A 26,744-nucleotide genomic window follows, 5' to 3' on the forward strand; every position below is an offset into this window, starting at 1 on the left:
GTCCATAAATTGGGGGAGAACTGAGAGTTGGTGTGAGATGGAGGAGCTGTATCTGTAAAGGTTGGAGGGTATAGTTGATGTGTATTACTGGAGGGTGGAGGAGGGGGCTCTTTTCTTTTTGTTTGTTGCCTGTTGCCATTGTATGTTGTGGAGTTATAAATTTGTCAGGGGTTATGGGGGTAGTTGCTCCCCTCCCCCCGCCGTCTCTGGTCTCTTTTGTGGAGGGGGTGGATTGTGACTTTGGTTCTTTTTTTCTCGCTGCGTGTGGGGGTGTAGGGGGGCCTTCGGCCAGGAACCGCCAGGCTGGAGGTAATGCGGGTGAATGGAGGTGAGGTGGGGTAGGGAGGATTGGCGGAGTTGGAGGCTGAGTATGGTGATGGACGAAGAGGATGGCCATCTTGGATGGGGCGATATAGAGTGGTATTAGAGGAGGCACAGCTGGAGGGGGATGATGGCGAACGGTAGAAGGAAGTAGAGGCGTAAGCCTCTGGTAAGAATTGTAACGTCTGGGGGTTGAATGGGCTGGTTGTGAGATCCTGGGTCTTTGTGCACTTGAAGAGTTTGAAGGCGGAGGTGATCTTTTTACAGGAGACGCACCTCCAAGTGAAAGACCAGGTTAGGCTGAGGAAGGGATAGGTGGGACAGGTATTCCAATCAGGGTTTGAGTCAATGTGTATGCGCTGAATCGGGATGATGCAGGGCTTGTGAGTGGTTTGTTGGGAGTGACCCCGGATCTAGATAAGCACCAATTAATTATGTAATTTAATTGCATGATGGAACCGAGGGTGGACAGATCGAGCCCCCAATCAATATGGAGGTTGAAGATAGCGAAGGAGTTGGGAGCGTTTATGGAGCGGATGGGAATGGTTCACCCGTGGAGGTTTAAGAACCCGGGGAGGGTTACTTCTTCTTCTCACACGTGCATAATGTGTATTTGAGAATTGATTTCTTTGTGGTGAGTCGAACGGTGTTGTTGGGGTTGGTGGGGTGGAGTATGAGGGAATTGTAGGTTGATGATGGGGCAGGCAGTGGGGCAGTTAAGGAGGGCGAGGGGGGTTCAATACGAATATGGAGAGAAGGCAAGTCGCATGCTGACACATCAGCTGAGGAGACAAGCTGCGTCCAGGGAAATTTTAAAGGTGAGACCCGATAGGAGGGAGGTAGTGTCAGAGCCGGGGGGGGCGGGGGGGGGCGGGGGGAAGAGAGAAAAAATAAATGAGGTGTTCCTTGGTAACTATGAGAAGTTATATACGACGGAGTCAGGTGGAGATGGTGGGACGGTTCCTGGACGGATGGGAGTTTCCAAACTTGGAGGAAGAGAGGAGGAGCTGTTGGGTCGAAGGGAGGCGATCAATGGTATTAGGGGGATGAAGTAAGGGAAAGGCTCTGGGGCCAGATAGCTTTCCGATGGAATTCTGCAAGACGTATGTAACGGAGTTTGCACCGCATTTGCTGGGGATGCTTAGTGAGGCACTGGAGAAGGGGGAGCTGCCAGAGACACAAATGCAGGTGTCAATTACACTAATTCTGAAGAAGGGGAAGGATCTGCTGGAGTGTGGGTCATATAGGCCCATTTTGTTGTTGAAGACTGACGTGAAAGTGCTGGCTCAGCTGGTGGCAGGAAGGTTGGTGGGATGTGTGTCAGGGGTGTTGCTGAGGACCAAACGGGTTTCGTAAAGGGCGAGCAGCTCTCCAGTAATATCAGGAGGCTGTTGAATGTATGGGCGGCATGGTAGCAGTGTTTAGCACTGTTGCTTCACAGCGTTAGGGGCCCAGGTTCGATTCTGACTTAGGTCACTGAGCGTAGTGTGCTCGTTCTCCCTGTGTCTGCGTGGGTTTCCTCCGGGTGCTCCGGTTTCCTCCCCCAAGTCCCAAAAGACGTGCTGTTAGGTGAATTGGACATTCTGAATTCTCCCTCAGTGTACCCAAACAGGCGCTGGAATGTGGTGACTAGGGCTTTGCACAGTAACTTCATTGCAGTGTAAATATAAGCCTACTTGTGACATTAATAAAGATTATTATCATTCGTGAATCTGTGGAATTCGTTACTGCAGAGAGCTGTAGAAGTTGGATCATTAAATAGGTTCAAGGTTGAGATAGGTGGATTATTTACTCAGTAAGGGAATCATGGGATATGGGGATAAGGTGGGAAAGTGGAGTTGAGGATTATATCAGACCAACCACGATCTCATTGAATGGCAGAGCAGACTTGATGGGCCAAATGGCCTACGTCTGCTCCTATGTCTTATGGTCTAACTGAATAATCCATTTGCTTGACTTTTTATGCCAATTCAAAGACATCACACATTTGTTGACGCATTCTGCACTATTTCTGGTAGGTTACAGTCAATGGGCTCATTGTCCAGACATTTCACTTAAAGTGAGTTTTTATTCATACAAATGATAACCTTGTGGAAGCTGACTTTGCAGCAAGCATGAATATTGACGATTATAGCATTGTCTAAACTGGAAAACATACAAATTCAACTAAAAATAATTAGTCTGAAATTGTTTTTTTGGGAAGCATGAAATTAGTGCTTTTGTGAGGAACGTGGGAATTAATTCCCTTCCTCTAAAGGATTGTGTAAGTAAGTTCAAAGCACTTACCTCAGGTAATGCAGCATTGTGATGTGCAAGTGTCACAGATCTGGCATTATTAAATGGATCTCCTGTTTTAGCAGCCATGTCTTGCTTCACCAAAAGGGCTAGGTCAACCAGCTTAAAAATAAAAATATAAATATGGGATTTTAATCTAAATGTCACTGCGGATTAAATGAGTCTTGAATTATTCTTAATACCACCAAGAAACCTGGTACTTTCATATGAGCTGTTCAATAAAATTCTCTGCTGTGAAATTACCCAAAGTTGATTCAGAATTGTTATATTCTTGTTGTCAGCAGCACAATGGACTAAAACCACAGAAATGCAGTGTCACTGAGGATAGAGACTCATATCCTCCCTGGAGCTTTGAATTAAAGTGGCTGAATTTTTATGCTCGTGTTCGTAAGCATAAATTAAGCTGCTTTGTTGCAATATCACACTCTTCTTCGAAATCCTGGTATTGGCCATTCCATGAAGGGCTTATAAACTTTTGTAGCTGTGACTATTCATCAATAGTTCAAATTTTTTCGTAAGACACAGGAAATAATGTAGGAATCAGGGAGAAGGATGACAATCCAAGACAATTCATTTGCTGCATGCACCCCCAGAATATTACAGCACAAACCACTTCAAATGTCAGTTTAGGAGTGGCAGGTTCCATTCATGATTTAACGGACCAAGTTGGACTTTTGCCCAAAAAAGTTTTTTATTGTCATTTGCCAAGTGTCAACTCAAACTACCAGATTTATAGAATTCATGTTCACAGATTACAATGGTGGGATTAAAGTAGATAGGCTGCAAAGTTCAGTCCAGTCGTGCCCTTATTCCAACACTCTGCTGTTTTACCTCAAAAATCTAATACTGATTTGTTGTTGAAAACTCCAGCTGGAGATGTCTGTTAAACATGCACAGGTGAGCTCCATTGAGTAACAGAAGAGTACCCCCCCCCCCCCCCCCCCCCGCATATGATTAAAGGGATCATCAAATATATTCAGGTTAGTTGCTGATCAATTTCTACTGGTTGATGCTGTGATTGTGGAAGTGTTTAGTAGTTTCCAGAATTATTTAAAGTTGTTTAAGGGGTTTCAGTCCACAGGGAGTGGTTGGCATGGGTTGACGTCAAGGATTCTGCACAAACCACTTGCTTCCAGACAGGGGTGTGGTCTTTTGAATCATCGCTGACCTACCGCATGATAGAGCAAAATCAGTGGTGGTGACGTGGTAAAGTTAGGCTGTGCATGTGAAATGTGACAGGAACAGACAACGAGGGTGCTTAAGCAATGTGTTTTCTACCTGGATTGTTCTGGACAAGCTCTGCAATTCCTCTCAGTGTGTACGTTGAAATTCATAGTGGCCTGGTACATGTTGCATAATCTCACCATGAACTTGGCAAAGTCCTTGCCACCAGCTACAAAGTGACCCACTGAGGAGGAAAAGGAGGAGGAAGATGCTGCATTATAGTTGGGTCCTCAAGTATGTTTAAGGTGTTGACCATCACTTCCTCACTGGAAAGGATGGGCTCCAATTTCTCCACAAAGCCCTGTGCCAAGTTGGTGCTGGGTAAGATTGACAGGCTTGCTGGCAGTTCTGCCAATGCACCAAGCGTTTCATTGCTCAGACCTATTAGCTTTGTTCTGCAGGCTACCCCATCAAATTCCCCATCTGAGTCCTCTGCAACAGAATTCATTAGTGACCTCACCCTCTGGCAAACAGGCATCTGCGCTACCCATAACATCACCTGACTTCGATTTTGCCTCAGTTTACCTGCAGCTAAAACCCTCATCGATGCCTTTGTTACCTCTAGAATTGATTCTTCCAATGCACTTCTGGCCAGCTTCCCACATTCTACCCTCGATAAACTTGAAGTATTTCAAAACCTGCTACCCATTGTGCTAAGATAGTGGCATTGTCACTGGACAGTAATGCTCTGGGGACTTGGGTTCAACTCCCACCTGAATTCAATAAAATCAGGCATTAAAGGTCTAATGGTGATTAGGAAACCATTGTTGACTGCTGTAAAGACCCATTTGGTTCACTAATATCCTTTGGGAATGAAGTCTGCCACCCTGTCTGGCCTATATGTGACTCCAGACCCAAAGGTTGACTCTTAAATGGCATCTAAAATGGCCTAGCAAACCACTCAAGGGTAATTAGCAATGGGAAATAAATGTTGGCTCAGCCAGTGGCATCCACATCCCCTGAACAAATAAAATAACACTTGCACAAGTCTGGCCACCCAAAATCTTTGACCTTGTTAGCTCCTAGCCAAGCAATGCCTCTATTTTAAAATCATGTTTTCATATCACACCATGGTCTCAACTCGCTCTCTAAACAGCTTCACCCCATCAACCTCTCTAGATCTGTGCTCATTCTGGGCTCTTGAGTCTTCCAGATTTTAATCATTCCATCATTGATGGCTGTTCAATCAGCTGCCTAGGACCCACACTCTGGAATTTCCTACCTAAACCTCTCCTTTTCTCCTTTAAGATGTTCTTTGAAATCTACCAAGCCTTTGGTCATCTAGCTTAATGCTCACTTATCATAGAATGGTTACAGCACAGGAGGAAGTCATTTGGATAATCTTGCCCATGCTGACTCTCTGCGAGAGCAACTCACTTAGTCCTGGTCCTCTAGCTTTCAGATATTACCCAATTCTATTTTGAAAGATGAAGTTTAAATGGTCTCCACCACTCCCTGGCAGCTCGCACATTCTAGAGCCTAACATTTATTGCACAAAAGAAAAGCACTTTGGGATGTTCTCTATGTTAAGAGACCATATAAATGCAAGTTTCTGTCTTATCTTTAATGAGACCAGGCAAAAAGGTAGGCTTGTGCTGAAGGGTGGGGAAAAATCATGAGGTGCAAACTTGGACTACCTGCAGCTTGCCGATTAGAAGAGATTGTGGAATGAAAAGTGGGGCCACGAGAAGGAGAATTAGGTATGAGCATACAGTCATGATCTATGATTTCAGCCCCACCACTGGCCCGGTTTCAGTCACGACTACTCCAACGATAGCAAGCACCATCTCCTCCGAGGGGGTTAGACAGCCAAGCCTGTCACTCAACAGTTAGGAGCTTCTGCCTCCTATTAAGCGCCATCTCGACCTGCAAGTGTGTTAGTGAGTGTGGCAAAATGTGTTGGGTAATGGGGCTGTCATGGTTGAATAGCATGTGTAAGTTATGAAATTTAGATGCGAGGCTTGCAGAAGTGCTGGGTGTATGAGGGTTTTTGATGGAGATTGTTAGTAGTTAGAGGGTGTGACACATTGGGATGGGTTTACCATACCTGTTACAGTCATTGTAACAAAGTTGCAAAACTGCATTTCTTTTACAAATTCAAATTAAATTAATTTCATGCATGCGAACACTCCATTGTATAAAGTTTGCATATTACCTGGGCCACTGTCTCCTGGGCTAGATATGCCATGATCTCTAACGCAACTGGATTTGGCTTGACCTCCATGCTGCTGCAGTCCAACCAGTCCTTAAACTTTGTTGACTTTTTAGCTGTTAATTACAAATTCAATAAATGGAATATATGAGAAAAACACTGCTGTGCATTTTACAGCAGCAGACATATAAACATGGCTATGAGGATGTCAACATTTTTTTCTGCATGTCACCATGACCTGAAAAACAACTATTTAACATTGAAGAGCTAGTTTATAAACCTACTGCAAATTCAAGTTGTTAAAACTGTCACTTTTCCCTTTGTTAACAAAGTACACCTGTGTTCACCAACTGATATTTTAGCAAATCATTTGTTCCAGTCTTTAGTTGCATGAAATGCTGGCTTTGTTTTTTCCTAATACATAAGCTGTAACATTTAAATATTACAAGGGTGGCGTGGCCAACCTTTGAGGAAGAAGTAAACTGTGTATTGACAAATAGGCACAAGTTTCAAATGTAATATGTACAAGCATTGTAACATGTATTCTCACGGTCACCGTGAATATACCATGCAGAGAATCTGAAATCTAGCCAATCGCTATGTCTTTTCACAAGTTTTGTTTCTAATTACTCAATTTGAATGTACATTTTATTTTTACATCTCATCTCTAAGCGTCATTTCTGTTATCTCATATCTTCGCTCACAATCCAGCTCTCAGTACCTTAATTGTTCACTCTTACTTTTACTCCACATCATTCCTTCTCTCCATCTCTCACACCTCCTTGTCTTTCTGATTCAACTCCCACTATCTTATTCCCTCACTCTTTCAGTCTGGCTCTCATTGCCATTGTTCCGATTTATCTCATCCCATTTATCGCTTTGTATGTATCTTATTTTCTTTTACAACAAAAACTGAGAATTTGGAAGCACTCAGCAGGTCAAGTCGCATCTGTGGTAAGAACTGAAAATTGTCATTTCCAGTGTAAACCCTCGTCAGAATTGGATATGAAGGTAAGTTATATAAAACAATACAGATAACTCCCCTGGAGATTTGCTTGAATTAGTTTTAGGTGCTTGAAAACTTTTTGCCAAGAGATTAAATGGTTTGGATAGAGTGCCAGAAAGACTATGGAGAGAATGGACTGGAAAGACAAAATAAGCTTTTCACATTCTATATTTTCAATGTTGCTGTAACTGCCATTGGTGAAATGCTGTGGAATTTAGTTGCTTCATTTCACACATTTCTGCTCTCATCCCTTCCCCTCCCTCCCCCAACCGTGCTATGAATTTCCGTGTTTTCATCATCTTCCATCTGACCAGCCTCTGTTTTCATCATTCTGTGCCATTTCTTCCACCTCCAGTGTGAGACCACCACTTCCCCTCCCCTCCATTTTCAGCCTTTCAAAGAGACTATTTCTTCTGCCACATTCTGGTTCACTCCTCAATCACTCCCAACACGCCTTCCTGTTTTAGGGTGGAAGTGAGGGCTTAAGTGGGTCGGTGCAGACTCGATGGGCTGAATGGCCTCCAGTGCTGAATGGCACTGTATGTTCTATGTTCACGGCACCGTTGATGCAAGTGCAGGAGATGCAAACACTTGCTCTCTTATCTCCTCTCTTATTCCACTGTCCAATGCCTCATACCCTCCTTTCAAGTGGGACACTAGTTCTTTCAATTTCGTACACTGTTTTCACTGTTCACAATGTGGTCTCCTCTCCATTAGGGAGACCAAATGCAGATAAAGTGACCACTTCATGGAACAACTCCTTGCAGCCTGCAAGTGTGATCCCGAGCTTCCAGTTGTCCACCATTCTAATTCTCCATCCTGCTTCCACTACGACCTGAGTCCTCAGATTCCTATAGTGCTCCAATGAAGCTCAATGAAGGTTGAAGGAATGGCATTTTATTTTCAACTGGGCACTGATGCACGATCAATTGCACAAAGACTAAAGTTGGGTACAACTGTGGCCTTAATGCAGTCAGATGCGTGGCCTCCTGCTGCAGCTGGCAAAATGGCTGGGCACTGGAGGTCATGCATATTTATACAGTTCTCCGTGGGCGGAGCCAGCCGCCAGGAGCTACCGGCGAACCTGTAGTGCAGGTCCTACCTTACATCTCCTATTACAGTGGTTCACCACATTCACCCCGTTAAAAATGAGTCCGGCGGGGGTATCGTGAAACTATATCCAATTAGTGCAATTATGTACAGTGGTAGGGAAAGAAAAGTCCATGTTGACGGTCCGGTGCTTTGGTGCTTCGTTGGGAGCGGGCGTAACGGTGGCGGTGAAGTCGGTGCTGGTGGTGGTGATGGAGGTGGCACCGATGGCGGTGGTGGCGGTGCAGATGCTGGCCAGTCATCGGGGAACTCCGGGAGCGTGCAGAAGTCCTCTTCGTCCTCTTGTGCGGAAAAGGGGAGGGCGGGGGTGCTCTGGTGGGGTCAATATTGGCGGCGCGGTGGGAGGTGGCGCATTGGTTGGGGGGGGGGGGGGGGGGGTGTGTTGGGGTGGAACCTGACGGTGCCAAGTCCCTGGGTGAGACAGTATCTTGGCGGCCGTTGCGGAACTCAACGTAGGCATATTGAGGGTTGGCGTGGAGCAGGTGAACCCGGTCCACCAAGGGGTCCGCCTTGTGGAGTCGGACATGTCTACGGAGAAGGGCCGGTCCTGGAGCAGCGAGCCAAGTCGGGAGCGACACCTCGGATGTGGACTTCCTGGGGAAGGTAAAAACACGTTCATGGGGTGTGTTATTAGTGGCGGTGCACAATAGTGACCGGATGGAGTGTAGAGCGTCAGGGAGGACTTCTTGCCAGCGAGAGGCTGGGAGGTTCCTGGACCGTAGGGTCAGCTGGATGGCCCTCCAAACCGTCCCATTCACCCGTTCTACTTGCCCGTTCCCCCGGCGGTTGTAGCTGGTCGTCCTGCTGGAGGCTATACTCCTGCTGAGTAGGAACTGACGCAGCTCATCGCTCATGAATGAGGATCCCCTGTCACTGTGGATGTAGGCAGGGAAACAGAACAGAGCGAAGATGGTGCTGAGGGCCTTGATGACGGTGGCAGACGTCATATCGGGGCATGGGATGGCGAAGGGGAATCTGGAGTACTTATCGACCACACTAAGAATGTACGTGGTACGGTCGGGAGAGGGGAGGGTGAAATCCACGCTGAGGCGTTCAAAGGGGCGGGAAGCCTTCACCAGGCGTGCACGGTCTGGCCGGTAGAAGTGCGGCTTGCACTCCGCACAGACCTGGCAGTCCCTGGTGACTGTCCTTACTTCCTCGACGGAGTAGGGCAGATTGTGAGCTTTGACCAGATGGTACAATCGAGTGACCCCTGGATGACAAAGGCTGTCGTGTAGGGCCCAGAGTCGGTCCACTTGTGCGCTGGCACATGTACCTCGGGAGAGGGCGTCTGGGGGCTCGTTGAGTTTACCGAGGTGATACAAGATCTCGTAATTATAGGTGGAGAGCTCGATTCTCCACCGCAAGATTTAATCATTTTTGATTTTGCCCCGCTGTGTGTTATTGAACCTGAAGGCTACCGACCGTTGGTCCGTAACGAGAGTGAATCTCTCACGGCCAGGTAATGCCTCCAATGCCGCACAGCTTCAATGATAGCTTGGGCCTCCTTTTCGACGGATGAGTGTCGAATTTCAGAGGCATGAAGGGTGCAGGAAAAGACTGCCACGGGTCTGCCTGCCTGGTTTAGAATGGCGGCAAGGGCGATGTCTGAAGCGTCGCTTTCTACTTGAAAAGGCAGTGACTCGTCCACTGCGCGCATCCCGGCCTTGGCGATGTCTGCTCTGATGCGGGCGAAAGCGTGTTGTGCCTCGGCCGCGAGGGGGAATTGGGTGGACTGGATGAGTGGGCGGGCCTTGTCCGCATAGTTTGGGCCCCACTGAGCGGAGTGGGAAAAGTACCACAGGCAGCGTTTAAGGGCCTTGGGGCAGTGGGGGATGGGAAGTTCCATGAGGGGGCGCATGGGGTCGGGGTCAGTCCCAAGAAGTCCGTTTTGGACTATATAGCCGAGAATGGATAACCGGGTCGTGCTGAACACACACTTCTCTTTGTTGTAGGTCAGGTTGAGAAGAGTGGCAGGGCGGAGGAATTTATCGAGGTTGGCATCGTGGTCCTGCTGGTCATGGCCGCAGATGGCGACATTATCTAAGTACGGAAAGGTGGCCCGCAAACCGTACTGGTCGACCATTTGGTCCATCTCTCTTTGGAAGACCGAGACCCCATTTGTGACACCAAAAGGAACCCTAAGGAAGTGGTAGAGGCGACCGTCCACCTCAAAGGCAGTGTATGGCCGGTCCGACTTCCGGATGGGGAGCTGGTGGTAGGTGGATTTCAGGTCAATTGTTGGGAAGACCCGGTACTGCGCAATCTGATTGACCATATCAGATATGCGTGGGAGGGGGTACGCGTCGAGCTGCGTGTACCGATTGATGGTCTGGCTGTAGTCCACGACCATCCCGTGTTTCTCCCCAGTTTTAACCACTACCACTTGGGCTCTCCAGTGGCTGTTGCTGGCCTCGATAATACCCTCCTTAAGCAGCCGCTGGACCTGATGAAGGTCTTGTCCTGGGTGCTGTACCGTCTGCTCCTAGTGGCAACGGGCTTGCAATCCGCAGTTAGATTGGCAAAAAGGGAGGGGGGATCGACCTTGAGGGTCGCGAGGCCGCAAACAGTAAGGGCGGGGTAAAGGCCCGCCGAATTTGAGGGTGAGGCTCTGGAGGTTGCACTGGACGTCTAGGCCCAACAGGAGTGCAGCGCAGAGATCAGGAAGGACATAGAGGCGGAAGTTACTAAATTCTACGTCCTGGACCGTGAGGGTGACTGTACAAAAGCCTCGGATCGGGACAGAGTGGGATCCGGAGGCTAGGGAGATCCTTTGATTGGCAGGGTGGACCGTGAGGGAGCAGCGCCTTACCGTATCTGGGTGAACGAAGCTTTCGGTGCTCCCAGAGTCCAGCAGACACGAGGTCGCGTGGCTGTTGATTTTAACCGTCGTCGACGCGGTGGCCAGGTTGTGCGGGCGAGATTGGTCCAGTTTCATCGAAGCGAGCTGTGGGTAGCCATCGGATGCTTTGGGTGGCGAGCGTGTGCGGTTCCGATGTCGTGATGTCCTGGGACCCTGTGGGGAACAAGATGGCGGCGCCCATGGTGCGCACATTGCGGGGTCGGGACAAGATGGCGGCACCCATGGTGCGCACATTGCAGGGTCGGGACAAGATGGCGGCGCCCATGGGGCGCACGTGGCCGAAGGGGGACAAGATGGTGGTGCCCATTGGTCGCACATGGACCCGGGAGGAGAAGATAGCGGCTCCCATTGTGCGCCTGGCGTGGGGGAGGGGGCAATAGCGGGCGCGATCGCAGCGACTGCGCGGGCCTGGCACACAGCCGCGAAGTGGCCCTTTATACTGCAGGCTTTACAAACTGCAGTGTGTGCAGTGTTGGCGGGGGTGCTTCTGCTGACCGCAGAAGTAGCAGCGGGGACCCTCGGGGAGCGGATCGGCGTGTGGCGCAGGCGTATTGCGAAGGCAGGGCCTCGGAGGTCGTCGGCGGAGTCCAGGAGGCATAGGAAGGGGTAGAAGGGTGGGCAGCGCGGCGGGAGAGGTACGATTGTACGATACGGGATGCGACCGTCATGGAGGGCGCTAAGGTTTTCGTCTCCGCCAGTTCGAGCGTGGCCACTTCCAGCAATCGTTCTCGGATGCGGTCTGACGCAATCCCTGACACGAAGGCATAGCGCATGAGGAGATTCGCATGTTCGGCGGCCGTGACGGCCTGACAGTCACAGTCCCGGACGAGTGGAATTAGGGCCCGCCAGAAGTCTTCGATGGACTCACCAGATAGTTGCGAGCGGGTGGCAAGTACATGCCTGGCGAAGAGCGTGTTCGCCTTCTGCACGTAGTGTTCCTTGAGGAGTTCCATTGCTTTTGTGTAATTCGTGGCGTCTTGGATCAACGGGAACACGCTGGAGCTCAGCCTGGAGTACAGGACATATACCTTCTGAGCCTCCGTTGGCGCGGGGTCCGCCGCGTTGATGTAAGCCTCGAAACATGCTAGCCAGTGAGCAAAGTCTTTCCTGGCGTCGGGCGAGTGCGGATCCAGCTGCAGGCGATCGGGCTTAATTCTGATATCCATTCTGTGGAAAATCTGACTGTAATAAATTGATGCACGATCAATTGCACAAAGACTAAAGTTGGGTACAACTGTGGCTTTATTACAGTCAGATGCGTGGCCTCCTGCTGCTGCTGGCGAAATGGCAGGGCACTGGAGGTCATGCATATTTATACAGTTCTCCGTGTGCGGAGCCAGCCGCCAGGAGCTACCGGCGAACCTGTAGTGCAGGTCCTACCTTACATCTCCTATTACAGTGGTTCACCACAAGCACTTTACAACCTTCCTGACAATTTTAGATCAAAACCTTGGCCCCTGTTGTTTCCTTTTCATTTGCTGGGCTTGATCTTTCTCTTGTTCTACTTTCTTGCCCTTTCTTTGTTTTTGGATGGCAACTGTTCATGACTCAGCCATTCATACCTGCTCTGGACAGATCTCTTGAGTCTTTAGTTGTCCCATTATCACTCCCTTTGGCTTTGCCCTTTTGTAATTTATGATCTCCTACCTCCCACCTATCACAGAACTTGTGTTCTTTTACTCACCCCTTTCCCCCTTTTACTTGTTTCATAACCGTCTTTTCTCTGACTTTTTTCAGTTCTGTTGAAACAATACTGACCTGAAATGTTAAATCTGTTTCTCTCTCCACAATTGTGTTGAGTATTTCTAGCATTTTCTGCTTTTGTTTTAGATTTCCAGCGTATTTTACTTTTGTGCTTTGAAATATATCTCCATGCAGTAAAATTGGTCCAACTGTTTTGTCTCTCTCCTGACAAGTTAAAACTCTGGTCTGGAATTTCAGGGTTGTGGGGACTCCGCAGACTCTAAAAAATGGCGGATGGGACCCTTATGCTCAAGCCTCATCCCCATTTCTGACAGATCCCATTTTTGTTGCGAGAGGAAAGGGGCAGGGCGTATCTCACACAAGGGAATCCCAAACTCAGCAGGGCCATTTGAACTCAGTGTTGAGTTCCAACAGACCTCATTTTCACTGCAGCAAGAGCCTTAACCGGCAGTGTGGCAATTACAAATTAATGCAGTGGACATAAATGCTCTAGAAAGACAGATAAAGTCTATTGAACTGTCAAGCAGTGAAGTTATATAAGACCCCAGCTCCCTAAGGATTAAAAAGGCTGCCTCAGTCTGTTCTGTACTGGCCCATTTACTCGGCCGCAGTCAGAATCAAAGAACATTCAACTTGTGGATTGCTGTAACTCAACAGGTAGGTTTTTATTATTTTATGTTGCACACTCTCACAGGCTTAAATACAAGACTGGGCCTAAAGCCTGTGCACCTGACTGACGATGTCACCAGTGCTCACGTGACTCATCTCTTAAAGGGACACTGTCCCAACATAACATACACCATGTATAATAGAGAACACCCCCTCCCCATTACTTTGAAATTTCCCTTCAAGCAAACACCCCCATAGTCATACATAGTCCAAAGGCTACACATATGCACAAGCAGCAAAACTATTTATGTAGACAGGAAAAACAGTTTCCAGTAGATACACAAACATGAGGCACACTTAGGAAGAGACTCTGTCCAGCAGGCTCCTGTTTCGTGCCAGTTGTTTCCTTACATTTGGTACAGGATTGTTCTCCACCTTATGGATACTGGGAACCTCAGGTGAAGAGGGCTCGTCCCTAGGGGGCTTACGGATAGTCTCTTCCACCGGGTGGTATCAACAGTGATTAGTCGTTCGCTCAGGGGACCTAGTGAGGCCGAGGCCCCTTCTTGATGTCCAGTGGTAATGAGTAGTTCCAACACTTGGGGGTATGTTGGTAACAGCTGGTCAGTGTGCAGTTGCCACATGATCTTGTCTCTCGTCTGAATATGGGACCTGTCTCGGGCAGGACGGCGGCAGGTACCCACTTGTCATCGTGTTGTAGCTCCAGGCCAGTACTTGCTCACCATGGCAGATAGAATGACTCTTTCCCTTCTGGACATCTGGATTAATTGGTTCCTTATGACAATCTTGTGAGTTTCTTCAGGTAACAAGGTCAAGGATGATTCATAGATTCCTTTTTAACGTCATGCATGCCAGCGAGTTCTGGGTAGTAGCATGAGGTGTGTATCAGAATATGGCCAGCAATCTATTAATGCTTCGAACTAGTGACCCTGCCCCCATTGAAGCTTCCAATGAGTCCTCAATGATTGCACAAATGGTTCTGCAAGACCGTTGGTCGAGAGATAATAAAGTGCTGATTTAACATGCCGAATGCCGTTCCATTCCATATAGTCCGTGAATTTCTGTGCAAGGAACCGAGGACCATTATCGTTAACAATCTGCTCAGGGCTTCCGAATCTTAGGAACATTTCACCCAGTTCCTCGATGATCAGGCCAGCTGAAGTGGACTTCATTATCACCACCTCAGGCCACTTGGAATGGGCATCAACCACCACCAGTAACAGGTGACCCTCAATGAAGTCAGCAAAATCCATGTGGACACATTGCCACGTCATCTTGGACCATTCCCAGGGATGTACCGGTGGTAATGGCTGTGCACTCCTGATTTGGGCACAAGCATGGCACAAACTGGCTTTTTCCTCAATTGAGCATCCAAACACGGTCACCAGAAAGAGCTCCTGGCGAGTTCCTTCATTCTCACCACCCCTGGATGCCCCTGTTGCAATTGTTCCATCATCCTGCATCTTAAATTCAGAGAAATGATCACCCGCATCCCCCATAGTGAGAAGTCGTTCTGAATCGACGACTCCTACTGCCGGGACATATATGGCTTCAATTCCAGATTGTTCCTACCAGCACTCTCTTTCAGGACCAGGTCCATCACCTGTCTCAGAACGGGGTCATTTCTGGTCCTATTCTTCACTTGCACATTTTCAGTTTGGGAGAAGTAGAGAATCTTCAACTGACTACTGGATTGCCCACTACTCGAGGGCAAGGGCAGCCTGGACAATGCATCTGCGTTTGCGTGCCGCTCCGACTGCTTGTATTTGATATTGTACAAGTGTGCTCAGTGGATTAGGGCCCACCTCTGAAGCTTACTGGTCGCGAACGAGGGTATCCCGTTGTACGGGCTGAAGATGGATGTGAGTGGATGATGAGCCATCAGAGGCACAAAGTGGCAGCATTATATGTAGTGGTTTAATTTCCTCACACCAAAAATTATGCTGAGAGCTGGCTTCTCTAGTTCTGTGCATTTTGTCTCTGCACTGGTTAGAGAGCATGAAGCGAAGATAATTGGCCTCTCCTCTCCATTGGGTAGGGTATGTGACAGCACGTTAATTCTATAGGGTGAGGCATCACAAGCCAATATCAAGGGCAACTTAGGGTCTAAGTGAACCAACACATCCTACCTCTGAAGTGCATGTTTGACAGCGAGCTATGCACGCTCACATTCCTGGTCCCATTTTCAAGATTAATCTTTACAAAGAAGATTATGTAATAGCTTTAAAAGGATCGCCAAATTTGGAATAAATTTGCCATGATTATTCATGAGACTCAGGAAAGACCTTGGGCGAAATTCTCCTGAAACGGCACGATGTCCGCCGACTGGCGCCCAAAACGGCGCCAATCAGACGGGCATCGCGCCGCCCCAAAGGTGCGGAATGCTCCGCATCTTTGGGGGCCGAGCCCCAACATTGAGGGGCTAGGCCAACGCCGGAGGAATTTCCGCCCCGCCAGCTGGCGGAAACGGCCTTTGTTGCCCCGCCAGCTGGCGCGGAAATGACATCTCCGTCGGCGCATGCGCGGGAGCGTCAGCAGCCGCTGACAGTTTCCCACGCATGCACAGTGGAGGGAGTCTCTTCCGCCTCCGCCATGGTGGAGACCGTGGCGGAGGCGGAAGGGAAAGAATGCCCCCACGGCACAGGCCCGCCCGTGGATCAGTGGGCCCCGATCGCGGGCCAGGTCACCGTGGGGGCACCCCCCCGGGGCCAGATCGCCCCGCGCCCCCCACCCCCCCCAGGACCCCGGAGCCCGCCCACGCTGCCTTGTCCCGCCGTTCAAAAGGTGGTTTAATCCACGCCGGCGGGACAGGCAATTTATCGGTGGGACTTCGGCCCATCCGGGTCGGAGAATCGAGCGGGGGGGCCCGCCAACCGGCGCGGCCCGATTCCCGCCCCCGCCGAATATCCGGTGCCGGAGACTTCGGCAACCGGCGGGGGCGGGATTCACGGCAGCCCTCGGCGATTCTCCAACCCGGCGGGGGGTCAGAGAATGATGCCCCGTAACTGGGACACAGCGTGGGAACAGTGGCGTTTTACGCCCAAACAAACGGTGCAAACCTCCACCGATCCTCCGTCTGGTGGAGGGCTAGCAGGCACGCATCATAAAGCCTTCACCTTAGCTACGGATACGGCCGGAGAATTGCTCGGTCCGTGGCCGCGCATGGCGACGGCCTGCAGTGACCGCACCGTGCTACACGGAGCCAGCCGCGCGCCAAAATAATACCCCCATTTGACCAGGTGCGCCACTCCCATAGCACCCCCACTAGTGCCCCAGCCCCCTTGCCCGCAGAACGGCTCCCACCCGACTGCGGCAGTGCTGGACTCAGTCCGCAGCCACCACGTCGGGTTCCTGAAACAAAATAGCACACATGTCCTACGCTGTCGGGAACTCGGCCCATCGGGGGCAGAGCATCGGGGGAGGGCCTCATGTGGCTGTCCCGACGGCATGCGGCGTACTGTGCAAGTCTGCCGTTTTGGAGGGGGCGGAGCATCGCAAAAGCAGCACCGGTCTTGATTTTTGCGCCAATGGGGATTCTCCGGCCGACCACCAAACGCGATTCCGGGGTCGGAGACCGTAGAATCCCGCCCAGAGTTTTTTTTAGGTTAAACAATGAATGAGTGGGCTGCATGGTAGGGCAGGGGTTAGCACTACTGCCATACTGCGCCGAGGACCCTGGTTCGATCCGGGTCCTGGGTCACTGTCCATGTGGAGTTTGCACATTCTCCCCGTGTCTGCTTGCGTCTCACCCCCACAACCAAAAATATGTGCAGGGTAGGTGGATTGGTCATGCCCCTTAATTGGAAAAAAAAAATTGGATACGCTAATGTTATAAAAAAACCAATGAGTAAGTTTATTAAACTATTCCTGAGCTAAAAAAGTGTAAGAAAAACGTGACACCCTCACAAGATTACATACATTTGTCCGGGCCCATGCACACATAAGTGCAGATGGTAAATTAAGAGGACAGGTTTATAAGGATTTTACCGATCATGAAAGAAAAAATAGAGTATACTCCATGTTCATTGATAGGTCTTGATGAGCTGATTCAAAATGTTTAGGTTAGCTGTTCTCCTGAATGCAATCATGCGGAGCAGATTTCCATGTTTTAAAATATCTTGGTTTGCAGTGGGTTTCTTCTCATCTTATAAAACGGCACATAATACTTGCAGAGAAGCAAAAAGACATACGACTCCAGCAGCCTGTTTCAACACAGCAGTCTCCTTTTTACTTCTTCCTCTCTCCTGCCTGACAGGGGTTCCCTTGCAATATCTTGCTTGATGTATATTCCAGAGCGGCTTGATTGGTTCATGCTTGCTGCAGTTACTGTTTCAGACCTTATCTAAGAAACATTTACAAAGTTTCCGTGTGGTTGAACAGTCAGAAGAAGGGGTCTTTCATGCTTTCCATGGGATTGAATGTCTCTCTTCATTCCAACTTTATGGAATGCTAAATGATGTTTTGGAGCAACTCAGATTGGCCTGTTTCTTTAAAAAGCCCAATTGTCTGAATGGAGTTCCAGTTTAGAATCGAGCCAGAAAAAAAATCATATCTTCAAAAATTATGTTCTCGTCACAGAATCGACAATACAAATCCAATGGCTATAATTAATGTTACTATAATGAGCACCCCAAATCACCCTTAACTTAACTGATTGTTGTACAAATTCATCATTACTCTTATTTATAAAACTCAAAAGGCTATTGGCCTTATTAAGGCTTTATCTGCTTGCATTAACACCTTCAGCAAATTATGTATTTAAAACTCAAGGACACTCTGTTCATCCACATACTTCAGCAACTTTATTTTGATAAATGTATTTGATCAAAATTGTGGCAACTCAATTCTAAGATTAATTTCATCTCTTTTGCTGGAAATTAAAAAGGGTGGAGACACAATTTGTCTGACTCTCAGCAGCCAAATCTTTTCATGAATTAGTTAAGGTTCTTTGACATGTCCTAATTAGTGTGAGACTTTGCATGCTGCAAATTTTCAGATTTGCTTACAAGCAGTTTGTTAAAGCTTAATGTAAATGCACTTAATGTCCCCTGATCTCTGTCAATATTCATATGTGAAAATAGGTAAAACAGGCAGTCTTTCTCAATCTGATGATAGAAATAAATAGTTCACAAAAGATCTGGGGCGAGATTCTCCGACCCCCCCGCCGGGTCGGAGAATCGCCGGGGGATGGCGTGAATCCCGCCCCCGCCGGTTGCCGAATTCTCCAGCACCGGAGATTCGGCGGGGGCGGGAATCGCGCCGCGCCGGTTGGCGGGCCCCCCCCACCGCAATTCTCTGGACCGGTTGTGCCGAAGTCCCGCTGCTAGGATGCCTGTCCCGCCGGCATGGATTAAACCATCTCTCTTACCGGCGGGACAAGGCGGCGCGGGCGGGCTCCGGGGTCCTGGAGGGGGCGTGGGGCGATCTGGCCCCGGGGGGTGCCCCCACGGTGGCCTGGCCCGCGATCGGGGCCCACCGATCCGCGGGCGGGCATGTGCCATGGGGGCACTCTTTTCCTTCCGCCTTCGTCACGGTCTCCACCATGGCGGAGGCGGAAGAGACTCCCTCCACAGCGCATGCGCGGGGATGCCGTGAGCGGCCGTTAACGCTCCCGCACATGCGCCGCCCAGAGATGTCATTTCCGCGCCAGCTGGCGGGGCACCTAAGGCCTGTTCCACCAGCTGGCGGGGCGGCAATCAGTCTGGCGCGGGCCTAACCCCTCAAGGTTAGGGCTGGGCCCCCCAAGATGTGGAGGATTCCGCACCTTTGGGGCGGCACGATGCCCGACTGATTTGCGCCGCTTTTGGCGCCGGTCGGCGGACATCGCGCCGATACCGGAGAATTTCGCCCCTGAACTGGAAAACATGTTTGATGAAGCTGGTGATTTGAGACTCATTTCACCAGGTCAAATAAAAAGAAAAGGCCACATCGAAAGACTAACTTTTTTTTTGTATATCATCCACCCTTCAGGTGTTTAAAAATATCTACTGACTTTTTTTTAACAAAAATTGGTAATCTCACATGAAGTTAACATGCTTGTTGTCAGGAGTCACCAATTACATTTAACATTCAACAGGGGCTGGTTTAGCACAGTGGGCTGAAGAGCTGGCTTATAATGCAGAACAATGCCAGCAGCGCGGGTTCAATTCCCGTACCAGCCTCCCCGAACAGGCGCCAGAATGTGGTGACTAGGGGCTTTTCACAGTAACTTTATTGAAGCCTACTTGTGACAATAAGCGATTATTCTTCTTACATTGTAACCGATTATCTGTCAGAAAAAGTAAATGTCAGGAACTGGTGATGGATGGATAATAAACTGTTAGTTTGATGTTCAATATAACTCATTTGCACCCATTCCATAAACCACTCGTCTCTGTTGGATCCTATATGTACATTTTGCTGATCACGATCAGCACCACACAATGATATTTTCTGCTGAGAATGAATCCCAGACTATGACTGTGTCAGAGCAGCTGCACTTCAAAGGCAGGAAGGGATAAAGACATTTTGCGGAGTTTTAGTTCAAAACATAGTCACCAACCATTTCAGATCCCAGCAAAAACCACTTATTTTAACAGCTCAATAACTAACCCAGCAATGTAAATTACTTCTCAGCCTTCACTAGAGAAACAAAAACATGTATAAAGGTGCAGCAGATTGTTTTGCTCAGAATGCCTGTGCTATTGTTCAGTACAATGTGTTATTTGAAATACTGTATCTAATGAACCAGGTTTCAGATATTCCAAAATAATTATTCTCGAAAGTCTCAATGAAAATGAGATTGAGAGAGTTGTTGCAACCTTTGAGTCCACAGAAAGGGAGTCTGTTTAAATAATGACGATTATTCTGTTTTCGTCTGCGTTAAAATCATGTGCAACTTTGTCATGATTTAATTGCTTTCTTCATCGTTTGTAACCTTTAACCTAACTCTTACTCATCTATTAACAACATCTCGAGGTAGTGAGCAAGCTTTCTAATTTACAACCTGTTATTGTACTAGTTCACAAACACTTCCAGTAACTACGTTATAAATGTCGATAAGCATTAATTATGTGAACACAGTATTTAGCCTTGGAATGTGGAGCTGTGGCCAAGTTGGCCTGAAATGAATGGACATCACGGCAGGAAGTTTTAAAAGCTAGATGCACTGTTAGTTAAGAAAAGATTCCTTTTGTGCTGAGGTTATTTGTGATCAGTCAATGTGCACTAGTTGCTAATGGTCCAGAGCTTGTACAGTTGCACTGACTGCAAGATATTAACTCCTTCACTCTTGAATAATGTACAGAACCTACAATTATCTTCTGTGAAATTATACTATTCATTTCAAATTACTGTTAAAGATAATTTTACAAAATTAAATGCCAGTAGGGAGCCCCACCCACTGAGAGCGCATAAAGGAAATTTAGGCACGAGGCCTTACCATTAATGTTAATGGTCAGATAATGACAGGGAGCTTGCACTTAAATTCTCAATAACCACTCCTGGCACAATTTCATTGCATCAGCCCTTAAACGTGTAAAGTTCTCAACTTACAAAACAATGTTTTCAAGTGTAAAATTACAAAAATCTGCGCCCTCAAATACAAACTACATTTGTAATCATAAACTTGAAATATTTAACTTTCTTGATAGCAGAATTTGTCAAAATAAAAATAAAAATGTTAATTTTATCTTTGATGACCTGATGAATCTATGCTTTCCATAAACCTACCCAATTACCTCATTTATATATGGCTGAGTATTTCTCCTAAATATTTGGCTTTATGGTTACCCAGGCACAAGATAACACTTCTACTTTTCAGTCAAACAAAGAAATGCATTGGATAAAGTGATATAAGAGATTTGGATGGGATAAAATAACAAAAGATTAAGGCAGTGGCTGTTGAGTGCAACAGTTGCCAACTCTACTTATAGACACAGTGACTCGTATCTGAACCCAATACCCTACCCTCTGTATTTACATTGCAGTGACTAGTCTTCCACCCCACAGTAATTACATAGAAGTGACTAGTTTCCCACACAATTGTAATTAATTGTAATCTCCCACTCCACTTTCATAAGAACTGGAATCATGCTCAATGTTGCAATATATGAACAACTTCCTTTTATACACGACCTGTAAATGTAGAAGGTTAACGCAAGGGATGCAATCAGAAATAAATAGATGTCAACTCAAAGGAGAGGATGTTAGGAGGGATGACCAAAAAGGCTTAACCACAACATGATTTTAAGAAGTAACTTGAAGGGGGAACGTGATGGCGATGAGGTTCATGGAGGAGCTTGGGTAGGGAACCCGTCCTCCTTTAACCACCTCAATCACATCAGTTTTGCCCCTAATATCACATATGCGCATATAATTTTTGAAAATACAGAAGCAGTGTTATCATTTTAGATACAATGTAAAAATGAGATTGGTCACATAACTGGAGGAATTTAGTTAACTCCATTCACATTTACCAAGGTTTGACTGTACTCACCAAAACTCAGCTGGCGGCTCTCGGAGTACTCTGCATATTGGGATGAATCCATCATTCGAGTTTGGCGCTCAGCTCTCTGGGAGACAAAAGCAATTGGCTGCATTATTTTGAAGCTGGATCAAAATATTTGCTGCAGCCTAAAAAGATTAAAGAATCTTAAGAAATTTGTTTCAAACCAATCATTAGAACAAAAATGAAAACAGCCCATTTCTGAAATGACTGCATACAAAGAACTTTTGTGTTTTAAAATTTGAGGCAATTTTCACATTCTAATACTGTGGATGAACTGAATTAACACAGTATAATGTACATGAAAGATACAATAGAAAAATACTGTCCCTGAAATCCTTAATTTAAATTTGTGCTGTTTCATAATATTTAACATAGTAATTTTACAGATTAAAAGCTAATTTAACAATTACATGCTTGGTAAGTGCCTGACACTTTGTGGGTGCAAATTATTTCTGTAAAATGTAACAGAATTACAGTAAGCAACTGCAAAATATATAGAACTGCAAATATATAGAACTGCAAAATATATAAGTGCCTGTCCATAGGTCCTTGAAGGTAGCAGCACAGGCAAAAGTTTTTTTAAAAGAGTGCAGCTGCGGAGATAAAACAGCACAAAAAAGAGCGAGATTAAGCGCGGAGCCAGTGTGATAAAAGAGCATGACCGAGGGAACTGGAGGGATAAATAGAGTGAGACTGAGAGCGGAGCAGGGAGATAAAAGAGCGAAAATGAGAGCAGACCCGAAAGATAAAACAGCGAGACTGAGAGCAAAGCAGGGAGACAAAGAACGATATTGAGAGCGGAATCGGAGATAAAAGAGAGAGGCGGAGAGCAGAACCGTGGGTTAAAAAAGCGAGACTGAAAGCGGAGGCAGGGAGATAGAAGAGCAAGACCAAGAGCAGAACCGAAAGATAAAAGAACGAGACTGAGAGCAGAGCGAGAGGTACAAGAGCGAGATTGAGATTGGAGCTGGGTGATTAAAGAGCAAGACGGAGAGTGGAGATGAGAGATAAAAGAGCGAGACTGGGATGCTAGACCTGTACAAAACAACAGATAGGCCACAGCTCGAGTATGCAAAGAATTTTGGTCACCATATTACACAAAAAATATGATTGTATTAAAGAAGAGGTTTAGAAGGATGTTGCCAGAAATGGAGAATTTTAACTCGAAGGAAGGATTTGATGGGCTGGGTTTCTTTCTTCGGACTGAGGAGATTCAGTCAACATTCATAAAATTATGGGACTCCTAGATAGAGTGGATGGAAAAACCTATATTCCTTAGCAGAGAAGGTAATAAACAGGGACATATATTGAAAGTAATTATCAGAAGGATTAAAGGGGTGTTGAGAAAAATATGTTTTCACCCAGAGTTTGGAACACACAGGAAAATGATGGCATTGTATTCCAGAGACCTAGGGAAATGCCCTGGGTATTCGTGTTTGAATTCCACCATAGCATTTGGAGAAATGTGAATTCAATAAAAATCTGGAATTAAAAGTCTGATGATGAGCATGAAACTATTGTCAATTGTCGTAAAAAAAACATTGATGTATGTAATTCAAGGAAGGAACTCTGCAATCCTTACCTGGTCTGGCCTACATGTGACTCCAGGTCCACAGCAATGTGGGTGACTCATAAATGCCTTCGGAAATGGCCTAGCATGGCAACCAGTCCAAGGGCAATTAGGGATGGGCAATAAATGTTGGCCCAGCCAACGATGCTGACATCATACAAATTAATTAAAACAAACTCCTTGACAGGGGAGCAGCGTCAAAAACACTCATTGTATTTAAAAGATATTTGGATGTGGACTTGAATTTCCGTAACCCATAGGGCTCTGTACCAAGAGCTGGAAAGTGGGGCTAAGACTGGACTGCTCTTTTTGAGCTGACATAGACATGATGGGCCGAATGGCCTCCTCAAGCGGTGGAAAGTTTCTATCTATGGATGCTAGAAATCAAAATAAAAAGTCTGACTGCACCCAGCTTGGCAGGCAGCATCAGTGGTGAGAGAAACAATTAATGTTTCAGGTTGATGACTTTTCGATGTTATTTAGACGAGTTTTAACAGCTTTTAAGCAACTGCAGGGACAGGGAGAGGAGGGGAGAAAAGAACAAAAAGGAAGGTCTGTTCTAGAGTGGAAGGCAGACTGGGAATGATGATACAAGGCAAAAGAGATAATGACAAATAAAACAATAAAAGATGCAGATGAGAAATGCAGTGTCATTAACAACAGCCTCCGTCCAAAAACAAATGGGAGCAATGTTTATGATCACTGTACATTGGGAGAATTGCTAATAGGGAGGTAAAGGCGATGCGAGAAGAGTTCAGTATTGTACAGAGCTAAAAGATTATTGAGATAGGGGCATTCGAGGATGAAGCAGAGGTCTTTGCTGAAGACTGATTGCTCATGCGCAAAGAGGCTGGGGGTATCAGTACAATCAAGCAGCTGACTTCCTCCAAGACATCATTAAATATTATACTGGTAAAAGGTATCAGTTGCACCCTTTGTCCCCATTGAGCAATACAGATTTTCTATCAATTGTCATTTATGGCAGAAAGCAGGGAAATAGCTAGGTGAATACAACTGCAAACATTGGTTTTGTACGAGGCTGAGGTGCCAATTTGAAAGATCCCCACCCAAGGCTCGTTTCAAAGAGTGTAGATATATAAAGAACAAAGAAAAGTACAGCACAGAAAAAGGCCCTTCGACTCTCCCAGCCTGCGTCGATCATGATGCCCTAACTAAAAAAAAAACCTTCTGCCCTTAGTTGGTCCATATCCCTCTATTTCCTCACTATTCTTGTACCCATCTAGATGCCTCTTAAATGTTGCAAATGTGCCTGCTTCCACCACATCCTCTGGTAGCGCGTTCCAGGCACCCACCACACTCTGCATAAAAAAACTTACTGCGCACATCTCCCTTAAACTTCCCCCCTCTCACCTTGAACCTGTGTCCCCTTGTAATTGACATTTACACTCTTGGAAAAAGCCTCTGACTATCCACCCTGTCTATGCCTCTCATAATTTTGTAGACCTCTATCAGGTCTCCCCTCAATCTCAATCTTTCCAGTGAAAACAATCCTAGGTTATTCAACCTCTCCTCGTAGCCAATGCCTTTGAGGCCAGGCAACATCCTGTTGAACCTACTTTGCACTCGCTCCAAAGCCTCCAAAGCTCCACAACCTTCTGATAATGTGGTGACCAGAACTGCACACAATACTCCAAATGTGGCCTAACCAAGGTTTTATATCGCTGCAACATGATTTCCCAATTCCTGTACTCAATGCCACGGCTGATGATGGCAAGCATGCCATATGCCTTCTTAATCACCTAGGCCACCTGTGTTGCCACTTTTAAGGATCTGTGGACCTGCACACCCAGATCCCTCTGTATGTTAATGTTCTTAAGGGTTCTGCCATTTACAGTATAATTCATACCTAGATTTGATCCTCCAAAATGCATCACCTCGTATTTGTCCGGTTTAAACTCCATCTACCATTTCTGTGCCCAAGTCTCCAATTTATCGATATCCTGTGGTATCCTTTGACAATCCTCAGCACTATCAGCAACTCCACCAATCTTCGTGTCATCCGCAAACTTCCTAATCATTCGAGCACATTTTGTCGGGTTGGGGAACTAACACATATGCCATAGATTTACTGTTCTGACCAATGCACAGGGCTTTCACCACATATTCACCTTTGAGGTGATTTTCACTTGGGAAAGTCTTGCATACAGACCACTTCCTTGAAAGGTATATGGACAATTACAATATAAACAAAAACTAGTTTGCGTGCAAGAAACCTGCCCATGCACCGTCTCTTTTCAAAGCTCTTACTTAATCTGGAATTAAAACTAACGTTAAGGAAAATATTTATATTCCCTCACATGATACGGACAGAAATGATGATGGTCATAATTGTCAATTGTGAATATTTTCTGTTTCTGAGATATAGCCAATAAAAGGTTCATGACAAAATTACTAACCACAAAACTATGAGAACATCCCTGGGGGTCTGGTATCAATACTGACAAAGTAGAGGATTATTTAATGCTGATTGAGATGATGGAATTGCTTCAGTAATACAAAATGAACATGTAGCAGCAACCTCAAGTTTTGTGCAATGTTTGAAGAATTCACTGATTGGTATTGTCGAAAAATTTATAAAATTTGAGTGCATCTTGAAAAATAAGCCCTTTGTTTAAACTAGTCACAACAGGATTTTTCTTTCCAATTGTCTGACTCCTTTAGGTTATGGTGATGTTGTATGGGTGATGTTGTATGATTTACAGACTGAAATGCTGTGTTTGCTCATGTGATCATATGCTCCGTCTTTTCGGAAAGTCATGCATTGTTGAACAGTTTACTTTTTAACCTGATCCTGCTTGATTCCAGTAAAATCTGAATCCCCGTCTATAACGTAGAACAAACTCGTAAAGGATTTTTATCAACTGCTTAAAAATGCCCTCTCTTCTCATGCAACCTCGAGTCCTTGATTCAAAATACTATGTTGATTAGCTCCACACAAAATTCCTGTTTTAGAATTAAGATTTATGTCAACTGTGCGGTAATAAAGTCTTCTGAAATGAATCACATTGCATCCTTGGAATTAAGTTCTCAATTCTACAGGCATGGCCTCAGATATTCCACAGATGAGTACAAGCGGCACGGTAGCACAATGGTCAGCACTACTCCCTCACAGCGCCAGAGACCTGGGTTCAATTCCAACCTTTCAAGTTTGCACATTGCGTGGTTTCCTTAGGATGCTCCGGTTTCCTCCTACAGTCCAAAGGATGTGCAGGTTGTGGTGATGCACATCACTGTAAGTACACAAAGGGTTAATGTACATACACTATACCTAGCTCGACACTAGAGGGAACACCAGAGGCATGACACACAGACAGTCAATCAATAGGTCAGTAAGATAGGACACGACCAATGGGCATTCAT

At 46.6% G+C, this 26,744-nt stretch overlaps 1 protein-coding gene across 7 annotated transcripts in view; it reads right to left on the bottom strand.

The window, feature by feature from the left end:
- Nucleotides 1–26,744, bottom strand: part of supt3h (SPT3 homolog, SAGA and STAGA complex component) — a 622,281-nt gene that overhangs the window by 129,548 nt on the left and 465,989 nt on the right. For all 7 annotated transcript variants that reach the window (XM_072499078.1, XM_072499079.1, XM_072499076.1 and 4 more), the window contains 3 exons: nucleotides 21,782–21,857; nucleotides 5,996–6,108; nucleotides 2,608–2,718 (listed from right to left, as the gene is read on the bottom strand). In XM_072499078.1, coding sequence (XP_072355179.1) covers nucleotides 2,608–2,718; nucleotides 5,996–6,108; nucleotides 21,782–21,857 — 300 coding nt within the window. The remainder of the gene's footprint in view (nucleotides 1–2,607; nucleotides 2,719–5,995; nucleotides 6,109–21,781; nucleotides 21,858–26,744) is intronic.

This window comes from Scyliorhinus torazame, chromosome 4 (genome assembly GCF_047496885.1).
Source record: "Scyliorhinus torazame isolate Kashiwa2021f chromosome 4, sScyTor2.1, whole genome shotgun sequence".
Classification (NCBI taxonomy): domain Eukaryota; kingdom Metazoa; phylum Chordata; class Chondrichthyes; order Carcharhiniformes; family Scyliorhinidae; genus Scyliorhinus; species Scyliorhinus torazame.